Genomic DNA, 16216 nt, shown 5'->3' on the forward strand with positions numbered 1-16216 from the left:
AACTTCTCTTCTCAGAGCCAGGCAGGGCGGCAGGGCAAGGGGCTGCGGTGGAAGTGGAGGCACTTGGCCTGCCCTACGGGGTTCTCCTTTGGGGATGGGGATGGATGGGGTGTCCAGGGTGCAGCCAAGCCAGTCCCACAGCCCAGAGCAGCCCAGGCCTACGTCAGGGTGCACCCCCCCCCCATACTGTCCTCAAGCCCGGCGGGGTCCAGCCCCCCTCCCTGCAGCTACTCCTGGCAGGTGTCCAGAGTTAGCCCAGGTCCCAGGAATGCGCCCCCCCCCCATGTGCAGACCTGGAGGGAGTGGACAGCTGTTCAGCAGGTGCACAAGTGAACCTTCTGGAATCAGGAGGGGGGAGCTGGGCATGTCTCAGAGTGCAGACCAGGCTGCAGGGGGGAGGGGAGGTGGGGATGCAGGGGGGAGGGGGAGAATAAGGCTGCAGGGGGGAGTGGAGATGCAAGGGGAGGGAGAGGGTAGGGATGCAGGGGGGAGGGGGGATGAGGCTGTGGGGGAGGGGGAGGATGAGGCTGCAGGGGTGAGGGGAGGGCAGGATGCAGGGGTGAGGGGAGGATGAGGCTGCAGGGGGAGGGGAGGGTGGGGATGCAGGGTGAGGGGAGGGTGGGGATGCAGGGGAGAGGGGAGGGTGGGGATGCAGGGGTGAGGGGAGGGTGGAGATGCAGGGGGAGGGGAGGGTGGGGATGCAGGGGTGAGGGGAGGATGAGGCTGCAGGGGAGGGGAGGGCGGGATGCAGGGGTGAGGGGAGGGTGGATGCAGGGTGAGGGGAGGGTGGGGATGCAGGGGTGAGGGGAGGATGAGGCTGCAGGGGGAGGGGAGGGAGGGGATGCAGGGGAGGGGGAGGGCGGGATGCAGGGGCGCGCAGACAGGAGCCCTCCTCTCTAGCCGTGGTGTCCCTGTCCCTGAGTCCTAGGTGGTGGAGGCGGGGCTGTTTCTCCCCCTCCTCCCCCCTCCCTCCCCTCCCCCTCCCTCCCGGTGACTTCCTGGTCGGCGGCGGTGGTGGAGGAGCAGCTGCGGGCGCGGGCGGGCGGGCGGGAGCGCGGGGGCCCGGTGGGGGGCGGGGGGCGGCGGGCGGGGCCGCGCTGCTGTCACAGAGGCGGGGCGGGGCGGGGGCACCGGGCCGCCGCCGCCGGGACTGCGGCCTCCTTCCCCGCGGGCGGCGGGGGCGGGCGGACGGACCGACGCCGCGACATGTGACCATGGACTGCAGGACCAAGTGAGTGCGCGGGGCCGGGGCCGCGGGGCCCGAGACCCCGGCGGGGCGGCGGGGCGCTAGGCCGCAGCGCCCGGAGGCCGCGCCGCCGCCCGGGGACGCGGGGACAAAGCTGCGCCTCCCCGGGCCTGGCGGCCTCCTCCCTGCGGCCCGCCGGGGGTCCCCCAGTCTGTCTGTCCGGCCGTCACAGTCAGGTTTTCTGCCTGCCTGCCTGCCTGCCTGTCTGCTTGTCTGCCTGCCTGTCTGCCTGCCTGCCTGCCTGTTTGTCTGTGTCTGTCTTCTGTCTATCTGTCTGTCTGTCTGTCTCTGTTTGCCTGCCTGCCTGTCTGTCTGTCTCCCTGCCTGCCTGCCTACCTACCTGTCTGTCTCCCTGTGTGCCTTTCTGTTTGTCTGTCTCCCTGCCTGCCTGCCTGCCTACCTGTCTGTCTCCCTGTGTGCCTGTCTGTCTGTCTTCTGCCTGCCTGCCTGCCTGTCTGTCTCCCTTCTGTCTGTCTGTCTGCCTCCCTCCCTGTCTGTCTGTCTGTCTGTCTGCCTGCTTGCCTGCCTGTCTGTCTCCCTGTCTCCCTTCTGTCTGTCTGTCTGTCTGTCTCCTTCCCTCCCTCCCTGTCTGTCTGTCTGTCTGCCTGTCTGTCTCCCTTCTGTCTGTCTCCCTCCCTCCCTCCCTCCCTCCCTCCCTGTCTGTCTCCCTTCTGTCTGTCTGTCTGTCTCCCTTCCTCCCTGCCTGCCTGCCTGCCTGTCTGTCTGTCTGTCTGTCTGTCTGTCTGTCTGTCTGTCTGTCTGTCTGTCTGTCTCTGTGTGTCTACCAGGCCGCCTGCCGCCGCTGTGCTGTGCCCTGGCCCCAGGCCTTGCACGCCAGGCAGCCTGCAGCCCGCGCGCTCGCCCGCGCCCTCCTCTTCCCGGGTGTCTCCGGGAAGGCGGGTGGAAAGCCCCTTGGATCGCGGTGGGCGCCACCTTCGCCACCTTCGCGGCGGGCGGCCGGCCGCCGTCTGTTATTTCTCTCCTGCAACTTTCCCGGGAAAGAACTTTCTCTTCTCTGGCTCCTCCCCACCCCCTCCTCCCCACCACTTCAAATAATAAATGTGTAGATTTGTAGCACCAGAAGGGCCTTTCCCGTGGGATGGAGCGTCTGCACCCTGTGGCCGGGTTATTCCGTTTCCCGCGGTGGGCAGGTGGATGGATGTACAAGGTTCCTTATTGACACGAGGCCCGGTCACTCCCATCCCAACAGGTTGACAGTGGGAGACGGAGGAAACCCCCCTTTGCCGGTGACCTTGTGTGGCCTGTGTGGCCTGTCACCTCCTGTGGCTCTGAATGCGCGTTGTGTAACATTCTTTCAAGTCAGGGCTGGCGTTAACTTCTTCTAGAGAGAATGGTCCTTGTGCCTGGGACCTGGGGCTGGGCCTGTCATCCTGGCCCCTGTGGAGGTGAAGCGTGCTGAGCATGGCTGGAAGGAAAATCCACCCGGGACAGGAGAGTTGAGAGACTCTTAGCTGCACTGTAAAAAGACATTGACATCTTCTCAGCAGGGATAGCATCAAGACTGTGCCTTCTTTCTTCTTTTAAACTTAGTTTTTCCTGTGCTGGTGATCGAACCCAACACCTCATTGGCGGACTGGGTCAGCCACACCTGCTAACATGGCTTAGCCTTGTATCTTCGGATGGAAAGAGAATATAACAGAACTGCGTTTCTGAAAAGAAAAAAGGGGGGAGTCTGAATAGATTTCAGTTCACATTTAAAAATTTACTCAGCCAGTAGGCTGTGTGGGGAGTTAGAGAAAAGACCAGTGACTTCTGAATGAAGCTCTGTGCCATTAGGGCTCCCTGTGGGAAAATTCAGCGTAGGGGCAGTTCTCCAGTTCCTCAAGATAATGTAAAAACTATATATGATATTCCCATTGTGTTGCTATAGTGTGTTACAGCTTGCTTTTTTAAACATGCTCGTGTGGGCTCAGCACCAGTGGTTGGTAATTTTAGCTCCTTAGGAAGCTAAGATGTGTGGATCACAGTTTGAAGCCAGCCAGGGCAAGAAAGTCCATGAGATTCTTACCTCCAATTTACCACCCCAAAAAACTGGAAGTGGAGCTGTGGTTCAAGTACTAGCCTTGAGCAAAAATACTCAGGCCCTGAGTTCAACCGGCAGATATGTGCTTAAGTACATCTGCAGATCTGAGTATGCACGGTGGCTTTCTCTTGATATAGAGGCCTGGAACTTGGCTGGTGGAGCTAGCAATCACTGATGCTGTAAAGGAAGCATGAGAGCCTGGGTTAAGCTGTGTGTGTGTGTGTGTGTGTGTGAGAGAGAGAGAGAGAGAGAGAGAGAGAGAGAGAGAGAGAGAGAGAGAGAGAGAGAGAGAGAGAGAGAGAGAGAGAGAGAGAGACAGACACAGAGACAGAGACTTAGAAAAACACTCTTAGGGAAGTGCTGGCCTTCCGGTTTTGACTTAGTGAGCTGAGTCTTGCATTTGTCTAGCATTGCCTAGCAGAGGGCTTGCCTGTGCATTAGCGTCTCCATGTTACTCTGGGATGAGATAAGGAGTCTCAGAGGTTAAATTCTGTGCCTGGAAGTCTCACAGCTCCTGTATCACATCTCCTAAATTGCCAAACTGATAAAAACACTTTCATCTGCACAAAGGTACATGAATTCAATTGAGACAAAAGGAAGATTTAAAAATTTTTTTTAAAGAAATCACTTTATTTTAATTAACTCCAAATAACATCAAGGCAGTGTTTTTTTTTAAATTAAGCTTAGATAATTATTTTTGTTATTATTGTCATTAATGTTTTGGAAGCCTCTAAGTACTTAAAGCCTCTAAGTGCTTGCTAGATAGATGCTGTACCCATTTTGGCCCAATTTGCCCGGGTTAGTTATTTCATGTAGAATTCTTTGGTCATGGTTCACCTCTGATCACAAACCTTATCCACGCCTCCTCTGGAGCTGGACCACAGGCCTATACCACCATGCATGGCTTGCTGATGGAGATAGGTTCTTACTCATATTTTTATTATTTATTTTATTTATTTTGTGCTCTGTTTGAGCCTTGAACTCAGGGTCTGGATGCTATCCCCGTGCTTCTTTTGATCAAGGCTAGCGCTCTCCCACTTGAACCACAGCACCACTTTTGTGTAGTTTTGGAGTAAGAATCTCACAGACTTTCCTGCCTAGCTGGTTTTGAACCGCAATCCTCAGATCTCAGCTTCCTGAGTAGCTAGGATTACAGGCCTAAACCACCAGAGAACTATGGTTCTTGCTAAGTTTTTACCCTGGCTGGCCTCAAACTGGCTACTCAAATCCCCATGATTTGAGTAGCTGGAATTACAAGTCTGAATCACCATCCTAGCCCAGGGTTATTTTTAGACTTTTTTTTTTTTTTTAAGTATAGCCGGAGATTAGAGTGGTAGGACTCTTACCTAGAATGCTTTATCCTTCTGCACTTCAACACCGCCCCCCCCCCCATGTAGGTTTATGTATAAGCATTATAGAGATGTTTCTTTCTCACAGGAAATAAATACAACTATGTTCTTTCTATTTTAGGGAAAATCCAGAAAGGACCTTTGACTTGGTATTGAAAGTGAAATGTCCTGTCTCTGAACATGAAGGTATGTGTGTTCTTTTTATTCTTGAAATAATTGAATCTGTCAACCAGAGTTAATACTTTGGACTGGAGGGCTGTGATTGCATCAGGAAAATGATAGCTCTAGTTGGATACTGGTCTTGAAGGCCAGGTCTTTGCCCTGAGGTTGTAGAAGTCCTGAGTATTATCTGTGCAATTGGGATTTCTTGCTTTGTTGATAAAATTATCTTTAATTACAGAGACGGGGTGTGTCTTTTTATAGTCTTGTATTAGCATTTGAAAATCCAGCTCCAGTTGTTAAACAGTGGTACACTGTCTGTTGGCTAGATGGAAGGAACCTTTTGGAATACAGATGGGAACCCAATGGTCCTTCCCCTGGATTCCTTTCAGCTGCACCTTTCTGGGTGGTAAACGGTAGGATGACTGCTTGATAGGCCCTCATCGATCAGTGCTGTGCAAGCTCCTGAGCAGACCAGGTTACTGAAGTACCCGGAGTCTCTTCCCCCTCTTGTCTTGTGTGTGCTGGGACGGGGGCGGGGAGGGGGGGGGAATGGGGAGCAGGAAAGGGCAAGGGACATCTCCTTATTTGTAACGTGTCCTTGCATGGTGTGTCCTCACAGTGCCTCCAGCATGTGACTTTACAGAGATACATCTCCACAGTGAGGTGGGGTATGGACTGTTTGGCCATCCTGAGCCTCGGGAGACTCAGCCCCAGACACTGGCTGGCGGTGACAAACTCGGAAGTAATTTGGAGCTGCACACCTTAAAATAGAGGAGCAGGGTTGTCATGGCAGCTGGGCTGGGCTAGCTTTCAGAGAGGAAGTCCACCCACATTTCCCGCTCCACCAGCTCAGCCTGCTGGGCTTCTGACTTATTTGAGCCACAGCTCAGTGGCGGTTATCTCCCCTTGAAGAGGTCATCTTTTGTCTATGTGTAGTAAAATTTGTCCAGTCGCAAGCTTCCCTGAACCCATCAGAGGTTCTCTTTGCAGAATAGATCTACCCTATGGAGTCCATTCACAAGTGAAATGCTCACGGGCTATGTTTATAAAACAAGCTAGATTCTTCTGGAAAATATGGAGGCTCTGTAATTTTATTTATTTATTGGCTCTGTAATTTTAAATGCACCATTTTCAAATCCTAAAGTGATCTTCATGAAAGAGTTGAAAAGACCCGGTGGATCTTTTCTACTGCCTTCTCTGGCCCTTTTTAAATTTCATGAGCTAGTTATTTCTGGAGGTACCTCTTACTTAATGACTTTCTCGTCTTTTTCTTTGCTATGGTGTTTAAAGTTCTTCTTGGTTTGGTGCCAGTCCTGGGGCTTGAACTCAGAGCATGGACACTGTGCCTGGACTTTTTGCTCAGGGCTGGCGCTTCTATCTATGACTTGAGCCACAGCTCCATTCTGGCATTTTTTTTTTATGGTAATGAATTGGAGATTAGAGTTTCATGAACTTTCCTGCCCTGCCTTGCTCTAGACTAACCCTCAGATCTCAGCTAGGAGTAGCTAGGATGACAGGCTGGAAACTCCAGTGCCCAGTGAATCACCACGTTCTAGAAACATCGTCATTAACAGTTTATCCATTCTGGTAGAATTGGAAATATAATTAATGGATAAATAATAGTGATTACAGTGAAGCCATTGTTGTTGTCAGCAATTTTTTTTCCAGTCCTGGGCTTGAGCGCAGGACCTGAGCACTGTCCTTGGCCTTTCTCAAGGCTAGAGCTCTACCACTTGAGCCTCAGCGCCACTTCTGGCTTTTTGCTATGTATGTGGGGTACTGAGGAATTGAACCCGGGTCTTCATGCATGCTAGGCAAGCACCACTAGGCCAAACTCCCGGCCCCTAAAGGTTTTTTTTTTTTTTTTTACAAAGTTGAATCAACCAGGTTAAAAAAATATTAACCTCTCTTTGTGATTTAAATTGCGGGAACAAGATGAATATTATAGAGTCTAACAAGTTAAAAGTTTTACACCCTAAAATGTAATGGTCTGTAACTAAGAGGGCTATAAAAGTAACATTTTTGTCAAATTGGGAATTTTTTTTTTATTGTTGGGGTAATGTCTAGAGGGATTACCGTTATATTCACTAGATAGTAGATGTGTTACTTCTCCCACATTGATACCCCTTCTCATGTTTTTGTCCCCATTTCCCTCCGCCTGGGAATTTGGTTTTTCTATAATTTTTGTCATCTTTTTCCTTTATTGCTAAATACGGAAATGGAAATAAGACATTATTTAAAAATTTCCTGGAATATCCCAACTTAGATATCTGCAATCTATTTGTTCCAATAAGACATGTCAAAAGCAGCGTTATTTTTCATCAACATTTACTTGATCATGGGTAAATTTTTAGTAATTTTTAGTAATAGATCAAATGAAGATGCTTCGGATTGCAATGTAAAACCAGTTGAAGCTGGGTGCTCGTGGTCTGTCATCCGAGCTGCTCAGGAGGCTGAGTGCTGAGGGTCTTAGACTGAAGTCAGCTTAGGCAGATACACCTATGACACTTCTGTACAGTCAGCAAAAAGCTGCAAGTGGAGGTATATGGCCAGGAGCCTTGTGCTAAAAAAGTCAAGCAAGAGTAGACTTGTGGTCAGGACTTATTATTGGCACACACACACACACGCACACACAAATAACACTGGTTTAAGTACTGGTAGTTCATATAACAGGAACGGTAGAGATAAGTCCCCAGTGATGTAAGTTTTGTAACGTCTACTCTGCCATCTACAGAAACTGTGGCCTGGAAGAGAGACTGGATTCTTTGTGACACTACTTATGTCATCTGCTTTCTAGTTTATGATGTGGGATGGCCAATTAGCTTTTCATAGCTTTTTCAAGCCAAGCACTTTCTTTCCTAAAAACTCCTTGCGAACCTCTTCTTGGGTTTCAGTGGACTGACTTGTCACGCACATGGCTGTTCCTTTGAGTGCAGTCATGGCATGGTAGAAAAGAAAGGGTTGTGGGAAGACAATTGACTTACTGAAAAACTGGTAAGGAATAGATGTTGGGAAATCAGTCAAAGCCTTCCTTCTGAAAGATTTGCTGTATTATGACTGTTTAGATGATCATTTGAGAAAATAGAAAACATGTTCAGGGCACACATGTCTATACTAAGATTGATTCATCTTTAATTTTCATGTTAGAGTACTTGGCATGCCTTTTTTCTGTCATTTTCTTTTTTTTTTTTTTTTGCCAGTCCTGAGCTTGAGCTCAGGGCCTGAGCACTGTCCTTGGATTTTCTCAAGGCTAGAGCTCTACCACTTGAGCCTCAGCACCACTTCCGGCTTTTTTCTATGTATGTGGTACCGAGGAATCGAACCCGGGTCTTCATGCATGCTAGGCAAGCACTTTAACCACTAGGCCAAACTCCCGGCCCCTTTTCTGTCATTTTCTAATAGAGTTTTCGATTCTACCATTTATCTCAAATAACCCTTTTAAGTATGTTTAGCAACAAGTTGGTATTAACTGCTTTAATTACTCGCTTGGAATGGAGATAGCTGCTAAACGTGGCTTGACTTAGCTTCGCTCTGGTAAGGTCATCTTGCATCTGGCCAGTCACTGTTTGGACTTTGTTCAAAGGCATTGCATTCATATTTCTGAACACAGCCCATTTAATTTAAACATGGCTGTGGAGGGGGTTGGTTGTGTTCCTTATCCTGTGAGTGGAAGTGGCGCTGGTGGAGTCCAGCAGACCGAGGTAGTAATGCAGATCTCTGACAAGGCAACTTCCTAGTCACACACAGAGTGACCAACTTGTGGAGCGCAGCGTTCTTCCTGGTAGTTCTCCAAGCTATTGGCATTTGTGGCTTTTTGCTGGCTTCCTTGCTTTGCAGCGGACAGACATGTGTGTGGGTAGGGTGGATGGTGGGGAGGCAATAGCGGTGGCTTTTTTTCTGTTCTACCCACAGAATGTGTTGCTACCATACCACCCCTGCTTCCCTCACAGACTTCTGCAGGACTTCTGGGAAATGAATAGTATCCCTTCCTCAGTGGAGGATGCCTTCCTCCACTGTTTCTGTCTCAGTACTCGAGTTTTCCTTTCTTGCCTGCGTTGGTGAGCCAGGCTGTCATTCTGGGGATGTTTAAAATACTAGCTGTTTAAACCTCACAGGAACCTTAGGAGATAGGAGATGGTTTCCCTCATTTGTACATGGAGAAACTGAAACCCAGAGGGGAGGAGAAACGGGTTCAAAGGTAGGCTCCAGAGTCGACACACTGTACTTTTGCCTCTGATTGCCCAGTGACCCCACCTGAGTGCAGCGTGGCATGTTTTATAATAGGAGGAAGTTAGCGTGTCAGCTGTGTGTGGTGCAGGCAAGTTCTGAAAACAACAGTGCAGTCTGCTTCCCCAAAATAATGAACATAAAAAAATATATTGTCCTTCTGAGTATAGATCTTCATTCTTCTAAGATTCATATTTGCCTATTTAATATATCTTCATTCTAACAGTTCTATTTGTTAGCAGTTTTAAACACATGTTTTTAGGCAATCTTGTTTATTTGCTTCTTTTTTATTGTATTATTTTATTGTCGGGGTAATGTATAGAGGGGGTACAGTTGCATTTGTCAGGTAATGGGTATATGACTTGTAGAACTTTGCTACCCTTTCTCATGTTTTTGTACCCCCTTCCCTCCCTGCTTTTGCTTCTTTTTATATAGAATAATTTTAAGAACAAACACTCCATTTGCTGCACATCTCTCACATTGGACATCACCTCTCAGTTGTTACCAAATTATTCAGTTTTTAAATCTCTAATTCACAGGAACAGCTTAAGAATCTTTCATTCTTTTCATCCTGGTAAGCCTAGCAACCCAGGTGGCTGAGATCTGAGGGTCGTGGTTGGCTGAAGTAGAGCTATGGCTCAAATGGTAGAGCACTAGCCTTGAGCACCAAAAGTTCAGGGACAGTGCCAAGGCCCAGAGTTTATGCCAAAAAAAAAAAAAAGAAGTGAAAGGAAAACAAAACATCAGAACCTTATATCAGATAATTCTAACTGAGCATTCTCTATGCCCTGCATGAAAAGACATTGCTCAACCTACTTACTTTTTTTCCCTCTGTGGTGATACAATTTAGTAGAATTGAATATTTTGCTTGCATTTTAGTAAGTGTTTAGTATTACTATTAGGATAAATATTCTTTTTTTTTTTCTTTTTTTTACCAGTCCTGGGGCTTGAAATCAGGGCCTGAGTACTGGGCTTTCTCAAAGCTAGAGCCACAGCATCACTGCACCACTTGAGCCATAGCACCACTTCTGGCTTTTTCTATGTCCATGGGACACCGAAATCAAACCTGAGTCTTCGTGCATGCTAGGCAAGCACTCTACCACTAGGTCAAACTCCCGGCCCTAAAATAAATATTCCTATAAATGTGTCTGACTTAGTCATGTATAGTCATTTAAAGAGACTGACTAAATGTATTTTTGGCCTGCTTTTGAAGTAAGTTCCTCCTGGGCCACATTATTTCTTATACTTAAGAAAATACCTCCCATAATATTTAATGAATATTTACAGAGTAAAAAAGAAATTAGATATAGCGTAATTCTAGGCTCTGAGCAAGCAAGCATTGACTAAATTCAGAGAGCTGCTTGTAGAAGTGATTAAGAATTGCTAGTCGAGGGGGCCTGGGAGTTTGGCCTAGTGGTTAAAGTGCTTGCCTAGCATGCATGAAGACCCGGGTTCGATTCCTCGGTACCACATACATAGAAAAAAGCCGGAAGTGGTGCTAAGGCTCAAGTGGTAGAGCTCTAGCCTTGAGAAAGTCCAAGGACAGTGCTCAGGCCCTGAGCTCAAGCCCAGGACTGGCAAAAAAAAAAAAAAAAAAAGAATTGCTAGTCGATACATATATATGTATATATGTGTGTATGTATATTGTGCATGTAGGTTTGCTGGTACTGGGGTTTGAGCTCCCAGCTCTCGGCTCTCACTCCACGTATAGCTCAACGCTGACACTCTAGCACTCGAGCTACACTTCCACTTCCAGTATTCTTCTAGCTAGTTGAAGAGTCTCCCAGACTTGTCTGACTGTGCTAGCTTCAAACCTCCATCCTCAGATCTCAGCCTCGTGAATAATGAGGATTTACAGGCCTGAGCCATCAGCACCTGGCAAGACTTTTTCTTGTTTGTTTGTTTGTTTTTTTTTGGTGGGTCATGGGCTTGAACTCTGGGCCTGGGCGCTGTCTCTGAGCCCTTCAGTGCAAGACTACCACCCTACCCCTTTGCCTGGGAGTTTGTCTCTAAGCTCTTCGGCTCTGGGCTATTGCCCTACCCCTTGAGCCACAGCCCCACTTCCCATTTTTTTTTTTAGTGATTAATTAGAGATAAGAGTCTCAAATTCTTTAGTGCCCCAGCTGGCTTTGAACTGCGATCCTTAGATCTCTGTCTCCTGAGTAGCTAGGATTACAGATGTGAGCCAAAGTGCCCGACAAAACTTTTTCTTTCTTCATTTGAAATGCTTTTTCCTCAGATTGGGAAGAGTTGTGAATAGCTATTCACTAACCTTGTGCGGGTACCTGCTGAATCGCGTAGAATGGTGACATGAAAGAATTTGGAGACCCTGAGCTTCTTTTGCCTAAGGCTAGGGCTCTACTACTAGAGACACAGCTCCACTTCTGGATTGCAGCCTCCTAGAGTAGCTAGGATTGCAGGTATGAGCCACCAACACCCGGCTTCAGAATTTTTATATACAGCACCATAGCACCTACGATGTCTGCTTAGAGGCTAATTTGCTTGCTTCCTTCTCCAGTTCCAGCAGCCGATCCCCTCCCCCCCTCAAGCTGTTATCTGCTGATATTGGGTAGTGGGGTGAAGGCTAGATGTACCCCAGACACAGATTTTAGAATTACCTCTCACTCTCCAAATAACTGCCTCTCTAAGTGGGTGATATTTCCAGTGTCTGATATATGCCTAACGAGTTGTGAACCACTGATAGGAAGCCTTCCAGGAAGCATTTGAATCTTAAAGAAAACTCAGTAAAGGCACATTAATTAACAAGATAGAGTGAGGTACTGGGGTATAGCTCTGTGGTAGAAATAAGCTCAACCCCAGTTTTCATTCCCAAAGGTTTCATCCCCACCTGAGCAACAAAGGAGCAAAAGAAAGAAAAAGATCTGGATTGGTAAATTGAAAAGAAACTGAATTAAGACTTCATACCTTCTTTCTTTTCCTCTCCCTTCCCCCCCCCCCATATTTCCCTCCTCCATCTTCCCTCCTCCACTCTGTCTTTCCTCTTCCACTCTTCTCCCTTCTCCCCACCCCCCATTGCTCAGTGATTATTTGTTAAGTCATATTTGTGAACCCAAGAGTAGAACTGGAAGATTGTGCTGTTTTCCCAGGACCTGTTGAAGAATTCTTTAAATGTCTAAACTACTTTTAATGCAGAAAGGCTGTAGCTTTGCACCATCACGAAAAATGGGTGCTTTATTTCAAACAACTCTTTAAAACTGTTGCTAAACCACAAACTGTAACTTGGTAGGTAGCCCTGGTACAGATGAGATAGAGGCTTCCCCCTTCCAGTTCCGTCTTATTTATCTCTTCAATCAGTTCAGTCCACCGGCTGATCTTCTGTAGATGTGTAAGCACCCTAAAATTAGGCATTTGAAAGTAATTCTATCTTGCTTTGGTACCAAAAATGCACCAGTATTAAGGTGTGTTTGGTATTTACATTTATGACTGATTAATATCAAGTGCTCTTAAAACTTTCTTACCTGACTAGTTGTGCAATGTAGAAGACTTCATTATTTTGATGAGATTGTTTCAGATTAACTTAAAAATCTATGCTGAAAATACTAGAAATCTGGTAAATTGAGATGTCATCTGACCCACTAGAATTCTGTATATCCTAAGGGTCTATAAAGTATGAGTATTGTTGACCTTAACAGTTTGCCTGGAATTGTTATAGAAAGGAGTTTAAATACTTTTTCCTCAAAGTCTAGTATTTGGAGATGTTTAGAAGAGGAAGTATTATGATTATTTAGGATTTTTTTTTCTCAAGCTCTAAGCCATTTTTCTGCTAGATAACGTAGAATAGCATTTTCCATGTAATAATTATAAGCAGTTTATGAGGTTAATTTATTTGGCTTTAAAAATATATTTTTCATTTTTTGTTTAAAAATATAATATAAATTATACATCTTTAAGAGCTAAATCACACTCTAAATATAAACGGTAAGATATTCTCAACAGTATTTAATCTTAATTCAATGAGAACTAAATTTTGAAGCCTTAGTTTTTCTGTAATGTGTGATGGTGGTGACAAAGGCCTGTATCATGATGATGGTGAGAAGGGAGGTATAATTTCATCAGGGTGTTTGTCATTCCTGTTCATTGGTACAAGTTTAGACATGTTAAAGAGGAAGTAGTAAGCTGACAATGGTTCTGCACAAAAATTATAGCTTTCAAGTTTTTAGTGACGACTGTAGTAACGTAGAATGCTTACCCTAAGAAGTAGAAATATTGGGGCTGGGAGTTTGGCCTAGTGGTTAAAGTGCTTGCCTAGCATGCACGAGGACCCGGGTTCGATTCCTCGGTACCACATACATAGAAAAAAAAAAAAAACAGCCAGAAGTGGTGCTAAGGCTCAAGTGGAAGAGCTCTAGCCTTGAGAAAGTCCAAGGACAATGCTCAGGCCCTGAGTTCAAGCCCAGGACTGGCAAAAAAAAAAAAAAAAGAAGTAGAAATATTAACATCGAGTTCCAATGGGAAGATTGGATTTATGAATTATCTCCTTTTAACTTAATAGATGGTGAGATAATTGAATCCTGAGTATAATGATTAACATATATAATTTTCCTAAACATGGCCTTTGAGTCAGGAACAGAAGTTCAAAATTCCTTAGGACCTACTCATTAAATCCATTTACTTGTATTTCACTTTAATCTGCTAGAATATACATTTTTGGTGATTATCATTCAAATTAGCAATAGCCATATTGCTTATAGTTGTATATGGAATGGGAATGTAATATTCAACTTTTTTTTTTGGAAGTTAAACAGTTTTATCCCGTGCCTAGCATCGAGAATCATGCTGACTGGTCAGGGAATATTAAACTTTTTTAACCTTAATTCTTAAATGAATTACTGCCACTCTCTCGCTTATGATACATCCAGAGTTACGGGCAAGCCAAACCCCAGTGGTCACATCTGTAATCTTAGCTACTCAGGAAGCTGCAATTGGAGAGGAATATGACTTAATGCCAGCCAAGCTTGAGTGCCAGCTTTGAAAACACTAAGGGACAATTGCTAGATCCTGAGTTCAAACCCCAGTACTGGGACAAAAATGAAACAAAATGAAATAAAAACCAATGTCATCCAGGCTGGAAGCAGGCCTAGTGGTAGAGTGCTTGCCTACCATGCATGAAGAGCTGGGTTTTGCTTCCTCAGTGCCACATATTTAGAAAAGGCTGGAAGGGGAGCTACGGCTCAAGTGGTAGCGCACTAGCCTTGAGAAAGCCCAAGCACAGTGCCCAGGCTCTTGAGGGCAAGCCCAGGACTGGAAAAAAACACAAACAAAGCAAAACAAAACAAAAAACCCAATGTCATGAGCACAGTATTCATGACATTGGAAATCAGTGAACACTAATACATAGTCTTTTTATTTTTTATTGTAATTAATAGAAGAGTTACATTATATTAACCAGATGGAAAGTGCATTACTTCCCAAACATTGACACCCTTTCTCATGTTTTTGGTCCCCATTTTCCTCCCCCCACCCCGTAATACATAGTCTTTTAACTTCTCAGAGTATGATTAGATTATATTTAGGATATCCTACAGTTTGCATTTATAGGGTGACTTATTTCTTAAAGGTGTGTAATTTACATTGCATTTAATATACAATAGGTTAAACATGAGTAATTTAAATTTCCTTTGAAACATAATGGGATTAGAATTGATTTTTTTTTTTTTTGCCAGTCCTGGGCTTGGGCTCAGGGCCTGAGCACTGTCCCTGGATTTTCTCAAGGCTAGGGCTCTACCACTTGAGCCACAGCACCATTTCTGGCTTTTTGCTACATATGTGGTACCGAGGAATCGAACCTGGGTCTTCGTGCATGTTAGGCAAGCACTCTACCACTAGGCCAAATTCCTGGCCCCTAGAATTGATTTTTTTTAAAGGTACAGTTAACTCTGATTTGGTCAAAATACAGTTATTACTTCTGTGTTGCTATTAAGGGACTTGCCAATACTTGAAGCTGAAAGTTCATGTGCAAGCTAGGTTTGAACCTAGCAACACGGGGCACTGCTAGCTGAAAATGGCTTCCTCTGCACAGCCCTCTTTCATCTGGAAGCACACATCTTACCGGCCAGAGGGAGAGTCTTCTATCTGTGGGTTTTACCCCCTGCAGCCTGGCCCTGGGGCCATAGTGATCCCTGGGTCCCACCTATGAAAGTGGGACAGGGCCTTCACTGTGTCAGGGGTGCTACGTCTCATTTTTGCCTTTTAGTGCATTTCATATTTATTTTCCCATTCATTAGACAGTCCATATTTGTCATTTCAGTTTTCACTTGTTTAGTTTAACATTTTACCTTGAAATGCTGTCTTTCGTTTGGAAAAAGTGGTGCTCTTTCCGGTTCTGCTATTAGTCTGTCCTTTGAGGACAGTTAGTAGAGTATGACACATAGCTGCATCCTCTAAGCAAACTCATACTTGCCCTTTGATAGAGTGAGAGAAATTGAGTCTCTTTTCTGAGCTAAATGCAAGCATCTGGCTTGGATGCAGTAGGTTAAACAAAGCCTAAAATCCAGAATTGTTTGGTAGATAAGCTGTTGGTCTGGTGATTGAGTGTCAAGGCAAGAGCTGAGGCATGCTTGTAGACTTGACTTCACTGTGTGTACTGGACAAGTGGCTCTGGCCACAGTGGCTGAGTTGTATTCATTTTACTTTTCGTGTTTGTTAGACTGTTGAACAGCCTACTCCAAGAATATTTTTTTGGGTCATGGGGGTTTGTACTCTGGGCCTGGGCTCTGGGCCTGGGCACTGTCCCTGAGCTCTTCAGCTCAAAGGCTACTGTCCTACCCCTGGAGCCACAGCCCCACTTCCTGTTTTCTAGGAGTTAAGAGTCTCATGTTCTTTAGTGCCCAGGCTAGCTTTGAACCGTGATTCTCAGATCTCACCCTCTTGGGTAGCTAGGATTACAGGCGTAAGCCACTGTGCCCGGCTTTATTCCAAGAATCTTTGTGAGTCTATATATAATTATATGGAGGTATTTTGTGAATTGCACCATTAAGAACTATACACACACACTTTTATTTGGCTTTTAACCTGTGTTGTGGTTAGCTGAGTGAAAATAGGAATAATCACTTCAACAGCAAGCCCCAAGTCTGTGGTGAAGTTCTCCTGTTCCCATGGTGGTGAGCACAGACTGAAAGGAGAGAGGGAAGGAGGGAAGAAAGAAGGAGAGTGTGTGGGGGAAGTAGG

The 16216-nt window shown here is 46.0% G+C and overlaps 1 protein-coding gene across 4 annotated transcripts in view; it reads left to right on the forward strand.

Annotated features, from left to right (window-relative positions):
* Positions 1-1151: 1151 nt before the first annotated feature.
* The window catches only part of Dennd1b (DENN domain containing 1B), a 176840-nt gene continuing 161775 nt past the window's right edge, over positions 1152-16216 (forward strand). For 3 of the 4 annotated variants that reach the window (XM_090341472.1, XM_090341469.1, XM_090341470.1), the window contains exons 1-2: positions 1152-1231; positions 4761-4825. In XM_090341472.1, the coding sequence (XP_090197598.1) occupies positions 1215-1231; positions 4761-4825 (82 nt within the window). In that variant the 5' untranslated portion in view covers positions 1152-1214. The remainder of the gene's footprint in view (positions 1232-4760; positions 4826-16216) is intronic. The other variant, XM_090341471.1, reaches the window with a different exon arrangement.

This window comes from Megascapheus bottae, chromosome 10 (assembly GCF_031878675.1).
Source record: "Megascapheus bottae isolate mThoBot1 chromosome 10, mThoBot2.hap1, whole genome shotgun sequence".
Classification (NCBI taxonomy): Eukaryota; Metazoa; Chordata; class Mammalia; order Rodentia; family Geomyidae; genus Megascapheus; species Megascapheus bottae.